At 38.2% G+C, this 13,180-nt stretch overlaps 1 protein-coding gene and 1 long non-coding RNA gene across 2 annotated transcripts; both read left to right on the forward strand.

Moving 5' to 3' along the window:
* Positions 1-9,896: 9,896 nt before the first annotated feature.
* On the forward strand, positions 9,897-12,178 carry LOC104825254. Its single transcript, XR_773601.1, has 3 exons — positions 9,897-10,191; positions 11,598-11,704; positions 11,827-12,178. It is a non-coding gene; the product is annotated as an uncharacterized LOC104825254 (long non-coding RNA).
* On the forward strand, positions 10,185-11,411 carry LOC104825252 (transcription termination factor MTERF9, chloroplastic-like). Its single transcript, XM_010557550.2, has one exon. The coding sequence runs from the start codon at positions 10,263-10,265 to the stop codon at positions 11,355-11,357; it is 1,095 nt and encodes a 364-aa protein (XP_010555852.1). The 5' UTR covers positions 10,185-10,262; the 3' UTR covers positions 11,358-11,411.
* Positions 12,179-13,180: the final 1,002 nt, after the last annotated feature.

Here is a 13,180-nt window from a genome sequence, read left to right on the forward strand (position 1 = left end):
AAGCAACGATTGCTCAAACCAGATCCCGAAATGAAAAATCAAATTTTGGTGAAGCGTCGGGACCTAGACCGATCGGTCTACGCGGTTCGGTCTTCGGGTCTGCGTCGGTCAAGACCTTTTGGTCCAGATTGGTCCAGACCGATCGGTCTGGGTCTAGACCGATTGGTCCAGACCGATCGGTCTAGATCTGTCGGTCCAACCAACAAACAAGAAACCCTAGACCGATTGGTCCAGAAGACCAGACCGATCGGTCTAGGCGAAAACGTGATCAGATCTCGTTTTCGTCGTTTCTGCCCCGTTTCATACCCGAATTCGACCCCGTTTTCGCCTGCGAACTCAGAATTCGAAGCTCTTGCATATTATGCAACAATTAACAGAAATTCTACTCTAGATCCACAATCAAATCCTGCATAGCATCAAAGCAAACACAGATTCAAACAATTCAAATCCTATAACGTGCGTGATCGGGTTCTAACAAAAACATGCAGAGCAACCAGGCTCTGATACCACTGTTGGAAATTCCTGGGATCTCATGAGCGAATCTAATTCCTAAGAGATCGATTCTAGGGTTTACGCAGCGGATGTAAAACAAAAACTTTGATGAAACCCTAGAACCTATCATGCATGATCTTGTAGAAACGTTTGAACGCTTATCTCAATCGATATGTTCGTCCGATCACTATAGGCAGGAAGAATACCTTGCTTTCTACACGTATCCACACGGCGGAAAGGATTCCAACGGTTGGAACTTGTCTGTTAGGACTGATGAACACGTTCTTCTTTGCGCAAAGGTTTCAGAGATCTTTCTCTTAGGTTTTTCACTCTCCAAACCTTTCCTAGGGTCTGAAAATCGTGCAAAGAGCATTAGGAGGCGTTTCCCTAAGTTTATCCCACTTAAAACCCTAATTAGAGCGAGTTTAGGAAATCCCGACGTCTGGACCGATCGGTCTAGGCCTGGATCGATCGGTCTGGAGCTTTTTAATGTCTGGACCGATCGGTCTGGAACAATTTGCGGACCGTGTGACAGTCACACGTTTATCTCCGGACCGACCGGTCCACGTGTCTGGACCGATTGGTCTGGGTTGGCTGGACCGATCGGTCCAGACCTTCTGGACCGGTCGGTCTGGCCTCCGCTCCACCGGGATTTTCTCGTCTCTTCTCGCGCATTCGTCCTTTCCTGTGTGTGTGACCCTGTAGGCTCATCCGATATAGCAGTATAATACGAAATCTCTTATTTCGGTTATTCAAGTCATAGACGGTCTCTAGCAAGACACTATGACTACCTATCTCGAATTGAGTTTGTTCGTGATCCTACGAACTCCAGTGATGATTCCGTTTGATGATCCTTTTGTATCACGATATCATATGTCGAATATAAGGCATGGACAAGCCACCTTATCTGATTCGACTGCTTTCTCGTTCACTGAGTTCGACTGTCTGAAATAGACGACGTTCGTCTATAGTGCGGCCATACATTTCTACAGTCTCGCTCACACGAGGGGCCCATCGATATCTCTCTCTTTTACGAGAGGTACAAATCCCGTCTTGACTATCTATAATCCAGCACATGATTCGTTTCGTACGTGATACACGCCTTTATAGTCCTCCTGTTACGCATGACGTTTGACGTATTCAAAGCACGCAACTCGTCATGTTGGATTCCGTAGATATCTCAGGTCTTAGGATCCAATCATGGAACCGTCATATGAGATTCAAGTCATGACGCTAGTCCATGTGACAATCTCATGCGGGTCAATCCAGTATTCCGTTCTCCAACGAATACCTATGATTGTGATCGTATCCAATACCTATGATCATCTATATGATCATCAATCACACATCATACTAGTCTTATTATGTCATCATTCCCATAATGACACAAGACTAGGGAGTTAAGTATCATTCATAATGATACATGGATTTCATAACACATCTAGTATGCAAGAACATGTAATGAATCAAATACTCTCATAAAACCATAGAAAGTATCAATACATCAAATGTATCTAAATAAAGCTCATAAACAGTACATCATAGAGCACTAAAACAACAGATGTGTGCCATGTGTATAGCTTGCTCGTGCGACGCGAGTCAAACGTGATTGTGTTTGTGGATGGTTATGGATGCAACCATCGTCGTCATGCACTTGACGGGCGTTTGAGACGCGTTTTAGTCGTGTGCAACACGACGGCCAATGTCTTGGACTTGAGGGGCGTGGAGGCGCATCTAATCATGGACTTGACTAGGATATATGGTTGGACCTGGACTTCATACCGGTGCGATGAGATAACAGTTTTTTCATGGACTTGACATCGGTGGTCACGAGAGTGACGAGCGCAGGAGACGCACATGATCGCATGCGATGCGATGGCCAACGTCACGCGAGTGACGGGCGTGGAGGCACTCCTAGTCATGCCGACTTGACTAGGATTTATGGCTAGACTCTATAGTGACTCCATACGGTTGTGATTGTGTTTAGATTGATTGTGATGTATGTTATCTGACGATGCATGTTATTATTGGTGCGTGATGATTGTGAATCATCGTTTTAACACCGTTCTCGCTGAGAACGAGTTTACCGGGTTTAATCTGGGCTACTCACTAAGCAGTTGTGCTTAGCCCTCGTGGTTTTATATTTTTCAAATCACGAGGATTATGCCTAGCGCATCGGACGACGATGACCTGAGAGAGGCAGCATCATGTACGGGATTTGTCTTTGGACAATGGGGCTTTATTTCTGCATTTTGTACGGTTATATTATGACTATTCAGACGATTCACTACGAGAGGAACAAATTTTAGCATTAGAGGTTAGTTTCGATGTCCCTTGGTATGCAGATTTTGTCAATTATTTGGTTGCCAAGGTGATTCCACCGGAGTTGAGCTATAATGGAAAGAAAAAGTTCCTCCACGATGTTCGGGATTACTTTTGGGACGAACCATTTCTCTTCAAATGGGGAAAAGACGGGTTATTTAGAAGATGCATCCCCGAAGAGGAAGTGCAGCAAGTGATCCATCATTGTCATGCATCGGATTATGCGGGTCATTTTGCTTCGGCCAAGACATCCGCGAAGGTTTTGCAAGCGGGTTTTTATTGGCCGACTCTCTTTAAGGATGTCCACCGTTTTGTGAGCTCTTGCGATGCTTGTCAAAGAACAGGGAATATTTCGCGTCGGAATGAGATGCCACAAAACTACATCTTAGAAGTGGAACCATTCGATGTGTGGGGAATCGACTTCATGGGACCATTTCCATCATCCTACGGTAACCTATACATCCACGCAGCCTTGCGATATCTACTCACAAAGAAAGATGCCAAGCCACGGTTGATTAGATGGATATTGCTTCTACAAGAGTTTGATTTGGAAATTCGAGATCGAAAGGGGACAGAAAATACAGTGGCCGATCATTTGTCAAGACTAGAAGTACCCCACGAGATGCCGATCAATGTGTTGTTTTGCGATACTGATCGCTTGTATTTTCTGCTGCTTACTCTAATTTGATTTAAAATGTTTTTGGATTTCGTATTTTAGCTTCCGCGGTTTATATTTTATTGTTATATCGTCCATGTGGTATAGCCCATATACTGTACACGGGTTACGGGTGTCACAGATCTCTTAGGAATTAGATTTGCTTTTGAGATCCTAGGAACCCCAACACTGGTCCGACGGACCATAGTAGGTCAGCTTCGGACCAGGCCTTCACTTTCGCTTGGTCACCCAGCTTCTGAGGAATGGAGTATGCTTGTGTCTAGTCTGGCAGACCGAAATTGGTCAGCACCGGACCAGAGTCGTTTTGGTCAGGTCAGCTCACCAAGTTCCTAGCGTGCAGGCGGACTAGATTCTTCTTCTGGTCCGGGGCTGATTAGACTTGATCAGCTCTGGACCAGACGAGTTCTTCACTTTCCTCCTCGTCTTCTCTCCTCTTCCGGATTAAATCAACTGTGCATGATTGGTCCGCCGGAGTACATTTGGATCAGGGGCGGACCAAGAGCCTGTTTTCTCTGTTTCCCGCCGAATTTCTGCATTGTGCTCTCGAGGTCCTGCCAAAGTCAAGAAATGGTCCCGAGATCCTAGGATGGATCTAAAAATGCCTAAATATATGTGGAAACCATTTAGAAACCAAACGCATACTCGTATAAAATCCAGATAAAATCTGAGCCATCAGCTTGGAGTGTTCATCATTCATAGTTTATGCCCGTTATTTGTTGTCTACTTTGATACGCTTCACCACACTCATATTATTTTCTCTGGATTTAGATTTAGATTTGGATTTGATTCAGTTGTTTACTTATCCCTATGTTCGACCCTAGCTACTACAACTGATCCGTACACTTGCGGTATTTGTTGAGTCTAGGTTAATCTAGTAGACAAGTTTCAATCCGTTGGAATCCTTTCCATCATGTGAATACGTGTAGAAGGCGAGGTAATCTTCCTGTCTTAATGATCGGACGAACACGTCAATTGAAATAGGCCACAGATCGATTGAGATAAGCGTTCTAACGTTTCTACGATTCATATATGTATGGTTCTAGGGTTTATAGAAAAATTTTTGTTTTACTTGCGCTTCGTAAACCCTAAAACGAATCTCTTAGAAATTATATTCGTCGTAGAGATCACAGGATAATCCAACATAGTCTCCATCCTCCTCACTGTTATATTATTCTTCTTCCTCTTGGAAAGCTTTGGTTTCCACATTAAGAGCATATATCCTTGGAGTTATTGTTGGTGATGTTTTTTTCTGGTGGAGAACAGATGTGTAGATCTTATTCCTGGTTATCCTGTCGAGTTTTACGGACATATGTAAGCAAAATACTGAGTTTGCTACATCAGTGTCAAGTCAAAATAAACTTGGCCACACCGATAAGAGGATTTCCTTAGTAGCGGTGGCCATACTCGTGTCATTGGTATTTTCCTTTGTCATAACTATAGTTTGACAGTCCAATTCTCACAGCTAGTCTAGTACATAAAAATCTTCTATAATGGCTCTTGTCCTTGTTCCTCATTTCCCTCTTTTCCTTTTCATTGTGCTATACTTTGATGACTCAAGGTAGGATACTCATTTGTCTCGATCTTGCAGCGCAAGTACAGTCGTAACCCGACAATAAATTTATGGATTTGTAGAGCTTCGATAGACACCAGATGTGCCCCTTTTCGTGGAAGTCTAGTAACTTTGCCTTGTAGTTGCCAACAGAACGATTTCCCTATCGGAGATTAATGAACTTCACGATCCAATATTCTTAGTCTTGCCAGTTGTAGTGCTTCTTCTTGAACTAATCTCGAAACTCATCTCCTTTGAACTGATGTCCAATAATAGTACCTTATAATAATCGATCCCACCATTGGTGGCTCGTTATCTATATTCGATACTGCAACGACCATTGTATGTAGTTGAAGTCTTTCGCAATTCGCACCAACCAGACCTTAGCAATCTCAAGGATATGAGAACCCTTGAACCTCGAGGTATTCATGGCTCAAAATTTTCTTATCAATGAAAGGTAGTCCACAACTACTCGTGCGGTAAACCTCAGAGAACCTGATGGAGTTGGTGGTGAAACAACACCAGTCTAGCTGTAGGCTCTCCTGTTTTTTGACATGACATGTGAGTCTAGAATTTCTCTAGCACATGATTAAGGACAAGCTCTTTCGCTGCCTCGAATCTCAGCACGAGTAGGGCACGTCTTGGAGACACGTTAATTGTAGACATTGAAGGATACTTAGTTCCGGTGTCTTCCAGATCATTTATTAAAATTTTAAAATATTGTTCATCGAAAATTATTTTGAAATTCTTTTAAAAACATGTGTTCCAAAATGTTTTGAAAACATTTTACCGGTATCAAGTTTATGCATATTTTTTCCGGAGGAAAGAACTGCTCTGATACCAAATTGTGACACCCGCATCCCGCATCCTGCATACAGGACGTGCCACATGGAAAAAATCACAACCGTGAAATTTTGAAATATAACATCGTAAAAAAATTGAAAACCTTTCATTTTAAATATAATACAGCAAAGACATTATAAAATACATGAGTGTTTACATATGTACGCAAAGATATCAGTACATAATACGAGTTGTGCGAAAACTATAGTACAAAGTCCAAAGTTCACTACTCTTTATTATTATTTTTTTAAAAGTGAAATATGTTAAAGATAATTATTTATACATAATCTAGAAATCGAGCTGTCACTGGGTCCGGCATCTGCCTCAGCCACCACTATTGCTCACGACATGAAACGTTTGCGTAACAACGTCCTGAGCTACGTGCTTAGGGAGGAATTCGGGTGTAACCCAAGATTTCTATTTTTATTGAAAACGGCCGAACAATATAGTCAATACTATATATATACATGCGACGTGATATATCAATCAAATCAATCATCGTTGAATCACTCAGCAACCTCAAACAAAATTTGTCAATCGTCTCTACTTGTATCTCAGACGTAGGTTGTAACGACCCTAGATCACTGCGGAATGATAGAGCTCTCTCCACACACCAATACGGGACCTTTTAGCGTGTTTTTGTCCTCACTCAAACACATCCCGGAAAGTACTTCCCAGGAGGTCATCTATCCTAAGACTACTCTAAGGCTAGCACGCTTAACTTTGGAGTTCTCTCGAGATGGAAAACCGAAAAGGTAGATGCATCTTGTTACTATGAGTAGTTCAATTAATTCCTTTAAGTTATCTTAGACTGTGTAGTCTCATACCTACCCAACCCTCGGATCTCTCTCATTCCAGTGCGTTCGATTCATTCATGTACCCCCTACCTAGAAGCTCGTCAGGAGCCGCCCCTTGTCCATGTCTCTCGCACCAGCGATCACTCTCCGCCCTCCTACGGTATTCTGGACTGTCACATAGGTAATTACAACAACTCATTCATGTTTGTGTCGAATATGAGGCACAACAGTCCAAGTAAAATTGTTTGCGAGGACCTCAAGTGATCTTCATACTCCTCATCGGTCACCGATATCACGGTTCTCGGTACCGATCATCACCATATCCACTCTAGACATCGATCCCCGATGCTGCCGACTGCCTGGTGAAGCGGCTCTACGCTAACTCCCCCTCACCGACCATCCGCCTCGAAAAATACTCACCAGACTCGAGCTCAAGTCTTTCAGAGTATATCTGTACCACCTCACCGAGGGATAAATGCAACTACCCGGGTCTCAGATTTATTTGTCAATCAACGGGTGACACACGCAAACCCGAAGTCCATTCCGTGGCCAATGGAACATTGACGCGGTTGCCAAAGAACCGTTTTTCCTTGTCACACATTCGGATGACACACGTAAACCCGAATACATGAGTCGTAGGATGCCATAACCGTCTGTCAGGGAACGATGGCGCTATCGAAGACCGCCACAATCACAATCATGTCTCCACAAGATGATAATCGATCCAGATCAAATATCATACCGCAAAGATTTACAGTCAAGGCAATCATCGTGATATCACTCAAAAATCCGTCTACAATCACACACTGAACAATACCCGAACCCATTCGAGTAATGTCAATGTTATGCCATCTATCCTAACAAGATTTTCCAATCACAAGCGGTCATACTTATTACTTACCGTATACACGGTCAAGCATAATTTCATTTAAATTTGTTCTTATTTATTTTACTTATTGTTATGATTTATTTAATTTTTTAAATCATCGGTCCGATCAAAATAGGTTTCGACCCGTTCGGGTTACCAGTTTGGCTCGTCCCGAGATTGGTACTTACCCGGTCATATCATATGGTTCGAACTACGTATGGTCCAGTTCGAACCGAGTTTAGTTATATTTTGGTCAAATTTTGGTTTTAGAGTTAGACCAAGTCGGTCTAATTTCTGGATCGTTCGTTCAATTATTTATTTATTTATTTTTCTTTTTCTTTATTTTTTATTTTTTTTTCTTTCTTTTCTTTTTTTTTTTTGTCAAACTGGATCGATCCAATTTCTAGACCGTCTATTTTTTTGGTTTTATTTATTTATTTATTTTAAAATATTAATAATTTTTTTACTTGGTCTGGAAACAGAATGTCGGTCCAAATTTTAGTTATTATCTTCTTCAAATATTTGCATTTCTTTTTCTACAACTCCAGTCCAAACACATAGATTCACTAATTCAATCGTATCAACACCAAATTTTATGAACAATGCATAAAACATTTACAAACACTACAGTAACATGAATCAATCAACAATTTTGCACACTATCACACAAACTCCAAAGACAATAAAAATAGAATTTTCAAATTACATCCAAATTCACTCACCTTGAAACTTTTATACTTAAAACTTCGATGTTATTTCCTCCACTTCCAGTTATTTACCACCTAATGACACGTTTTCATATGATCAACTCATGATTATCTAGTCTAAAAATGAGGATTTATTCATATTGACTTATGGATTTTGGAATTTATTGAAAACAGAAGGTTAGTTTCAAATTTCTCTTTATCTAGATGATCCTAAGGATTAAACTAGAATAGAAAACCGAGTGGAAGAAATCGTTTTTTTATTCGATAATGAAATGTATAAAATATGGATTCGACTTTAAGTTCGTCTTAGAAATTGAAAAGAACCAATATCACTTTAGAAGGTTATGTCGATTCCTTAAAGGTTTAAAATTTTCTGAAGAAATTTTCAATTTTAGAGAAAGTTTATCACATGTCAAAAGAAATATATGTATATAGAAAGATGTTATGAAGAAATTGAAGAGATAGATACTTACTCTAGCCGCGAAAGAGAGGCTTTTCGGATCGTTGATGGAACGACATGATGAGAAGTGATAAATTGCAAAATTTGTTTTTAAGCTTTCGTTCGAAGAGAAGACGAAAAGGTGGTCGAAAGATTTTTATTCAATTGTCGTTAGCATTGTTTTGGGGGTTAATTATTCTTTTTATTATATGTCCAATTAGTGTGTCCGTATAGGTGTCGACTTTTATAGCCTAGATTAGTGTTATGCCATTATTTTTTTTGAAAAAAAATATTTAGAATTGATGCACCACTTGACATAATATACATATATTTATATTTATCAATATATGTATAATTAAATATATAATTATATGTTTATGCCTTTATCTCCTTAGCAATAATTCGTGTGTTAGGTTACTATCATTTAAACTTTATAAAATAAATTAGTATCTCATTTTCTGGAATTTATTTATAAATATATACGGTTTGTACCTAAAATCATCATCTCCATGAACTCTATAGTTCAATTGAATTGTGTTTACCCATTGTTGAGCTTTAAGTTCGACTCGATCACGAATTCTTAGTTTTATCTAATAATTTCGGGAATAGATTGTCATATATAAAGATTGATATTTATAAATATTTATATAAATTTTAAATATTATGTAACAAATTTAAATAAATATTATGTTTTTGTGATTTTTTGAATTATATAATCTATATATATTTTTTCTTGAAATTTTATAAATTTTTATAATAAATTTTAAAACAAAATATTTTGTAGATAGATGATTAATTTTTTATAAAACTTAATAATTTATTTTTTATAATAAATTTAAAGTGAAAAATTACTTTAAAAAATTTTATGTAGTTAATGGTCTTTTATGATCAAAATTAATAGTTGATAGTTTTGTATGATGAATTTTAAGTAGAAATTTTTTTTGGTGTAAGTAGAAAATTTGGAGGGTTTTTTTTAGTTTGTCCTTATTTAAAATTTGTATGTTTTATACAAAATTAAAAGTTTATATATTTATTTATTAAATTTATAAAGTTTTTTTCGTGGCATATTTTTTAAAAAAAACGATGATGTGTTTTCATGGTTCTGGTTGGATATTCTTAATAGTATTTTATCTATATTAACTGGCAAGTACCGAAAGAGATTACAAAAACCATTAATCGTGTATTTTCCTGTGGGCACTCAAATGAGAATTAGAGAAGAAACAAACAAATCATGTTATGGACGAGCTGATTTAGAAGCCGCATCGTATGCTAAAACGCTATCGTTTCGGTGTTTGATTCCCCTCACAGCAGCAACGCGAGAATGCCCAAGCTGTTTTGCACTCCAAGGTCGAATCTCCCTTGCCGCTACCGCTGGGGAAAACCCTAAATTGCTACTGATAGTCTGAACTTGTCGTTGTGAAGAAATGGAATGCAGTCCCTGAGAACTCGTACTACCTTCTGTATCCGTGCTTGTGTGATTTCTTCTTCATAAATCGAGGTAAGCTTCTCGAAGAATCGACGAAAAGGTCAAATCTTATCGCTCAGATTTTGGTTCCCTAATTCTCGTTCATGGCGGGTTTATCTAACCTGAAAAGGGTTCTTGGTTCTTCTCTCCATCGAGGAGGGACGGGAAATTTGGCTGCTGATTCGGATATTGCGTTTCGGGGTTTTGGCTTTCTGAATGTAAGGGCTTTTTCATCTGTTGAAGTTGTCGAAACTGGTAATTGGCAAACCCAGGATGAAGTGAAACTCCATAAAGTCCGTTGTTTGCTGAGTGAGTATGGATTCACGACTGACCAAATAACCAGAGTTTACAAGTATTCTCCATCAAAATTTAGAACTGCGGAGACACTTTCACCAAAGCTTGCATTTTTTAGGTCTATTCTTGGTCCAAATGATGATGTTGCGAGGGTTGTCGCAGCAAATCCTCAAATGTTATGCTATAGTTTGGAGAATAAACTCATGCCTAACTACCAGTTCGTGAAATCTATTCTTGGCCGGGATGAGTTAGTTGCTAAAAGCATTAGACGATCGTCATCTCTCTTGTACATGGATGTTCAAAAGAATTTGGCTGTTAAAGTTTCTTTCCTCAGAGAATCTGGTCTCCCCTGTTCTTCCATCGCCAAATTAATGGAGCATTCTCCACGTGTGCTTGCCATGTCTTCTTTTTCTAAACTCGAGGAATCTGTGAAGAAAGCAATGAATTTGGGGTTTGATCCTTCGAACCCTGTGTTTGTCTCTGCTATCAGGGCGATATGTCAGATCAATGGATCAATATGGGATCGGAAGGTTGAGCTGTACAGGAAATGGGGATGGTCAAATGATGACTTTCTCTCGGCTTTCAAGAAGCATCCTTTCATTATGTGTATATCAGAGGAGAAGATAAACAAAGGGATGGACGTGTTTCTGAACATATTCGGTTTCAGATCTTCAGATATTGTCAAGTACTCGTATCTCATGCTCTTAAGTGTGGAAGAGAGAATCGTGCCTAGATGTTCAGTCATTGCCCTTTTGGTCTCAAAGGGCTTTCTAGATGATAGCCCTTCTACTTATGCAAAAGCCCTTTGCGCAAGGGAGGAGATTTTCGTTGAAAGGTTTGTTGATAAATATCCAGAGCATGTTCTTGAGCTTTGGCAAAAGGTTCGACGAAAAGCTGTTGTTTGATTTAGGCATTCTATTTGGTCTTTGCAGCCTTTAATCATTCTATTACTTTATATGTGATCAGATTGTCAAATCCAGTTGGACAATGGTTGTCATCTGAAACAGATGTTTCTGTCATATGTTTTCTTTGGAGTGTTTATGTTACTGCCAAACATTTTAATGAACAGAAGAAAACCTTTCCATCAATATTACAAGGTTTAAAATGTGTAAGACTGTATATTTTGTATCCACTGTTCCTTGCAGGTTATATTCTCTTGGTTTTATTGGCGGAATGGTTGTAAGTTCGCTTGGCTTCGGTCCTATGGAGCCATTTGCATTTTCGACTATAGCAGAAGAGGTTTCATGGAAAGGTTCGTTCGTGAATGTCAAGCTCTTGACCTTTGGCTAAAACCTCGACGTAAAGACATTAGTTTTGATCCTTGTCACACGCTCTGTGTCATGGATATAGCCATTTGTTGAAAACCCTTTGCAGGTCTGTGAAGTGTTTTTGAGGTATAAACCTCTGGCTGATGGGGATGGTCTTCAAAGGTCTCGGATCGTGAGAGAATCAGTCTTGGGAAATACTGTGGTCGAGACAAAAGTTCGCTGGCAAAACAGTAATATTTGTTCATCGTATGAGTTGAACCAAAACAAACCGAAGTTACTCAAATATGACTGAAATCACACCAGAATTCAACTGGCTGTTTAAGTTCGTTTAGGGGGTCGGTTTTCTGTAACGTTCCGATTGTCAGTTTATTCTCCTTCATTTGTTTATTGTTTTCTCCAAGAAACGTGGAACAATTTTAAAAATCTTCGAGGTTCTAGTAAAATCGTCAAGGTTTGAAGACATTGGTCATTCGAAACACGTATATCTTTGTTTTTGTTTGGTCATCCGAACGTGTAATTCGATCTTGATTTTGTTTGGTTTAGTATAGTTTTCGCGAATTTTTCTAATGGATGAAAAATATAAATCAATAACCTATATTTATAGGGTAAAAAGAGATAAATTACTATTAATATCAATGGACTTTCAAATTTAATTAACTCACGTTCATATTCAAACTAATATTAAAATTCAAACCCAAAATTATATAGGTCGTTGATAAATTATTTCTAATATAATATTCTTCAAATTGGAAATAAAATATTGTCGACGACACCATAATATACATATCTATAATACATTCACATTCAACAAAAAAAAATATACACATTGAAATTTTTTTTATAACTAGGAAATTTATCGAATCTTCGACCCAACTAGTTTCCCTATATCCGAAACCAACTGTTATTAGGGATAAATTTTATTTATCTAAACACTCTTACTAACGATTATACTTGAATCCGAAATAAGAATATATTTACATATTTTTTACCATTAGACCTTTCAGGTCGTATTGGAAAATAGTGTCACTTTGTAGTAGTTAAATAACAACAAATACACATGAATCTAAAATGATATAAAAAAAATGGTGATGGATTATTTAAAACGTTGGGGTAGACAACTTTTTTTCTTTCTTTTTTACTCTTTATAAGAAGAAAGTGTTTTATTTAATTGATTTTTTAGAATCCCAAAACAGAATTATTTTTTCGAATATCTAAATACATATTCAACTATTGTAAATTAAGAAATAAAATCTACAATTGTTTTTATTTCTAAATAAATTTCAATTTGCTTTATATTTTCAAATAAATCCTTATTTTTGTTTTTCCATTTATGGAAAGAATCTAATCGAAATTTTGAATTGTTTTCCAATTAAAAGCAAATCGCAAAGAAATACGCAAAAACATTTGTGATCCTATAATAATACTCATAACTTTCAAATTTTTTCCATATAAACTCTACG

Source organism: Tarenaya hassleriana, unplaced genomic scaffold (genome assembly GCF_000463585.1).
Source record: "Tarenaya hassleriana unplaced genomic scaffold, ASM46358v1 Cleome43, whole genome shotgun sequence".
NCBI classification, from domain to species: domain Eukaryota; kingdom Viridiplantae; phylum Streptophyta; class Magnoliopsida; order Brassicales; family Cleomaceae; genus Tarenaya; species Tarenaya hassleriana.

Coding starts and splice junctions, on each gene's coding strand:
- LOC104825252 (XM_010557550.2), top strand. CDS start 10,263: ATGGCGGGTTTATCTAACCTGAAAAGGGTTCTTGGTTCTTCTCTCCAT.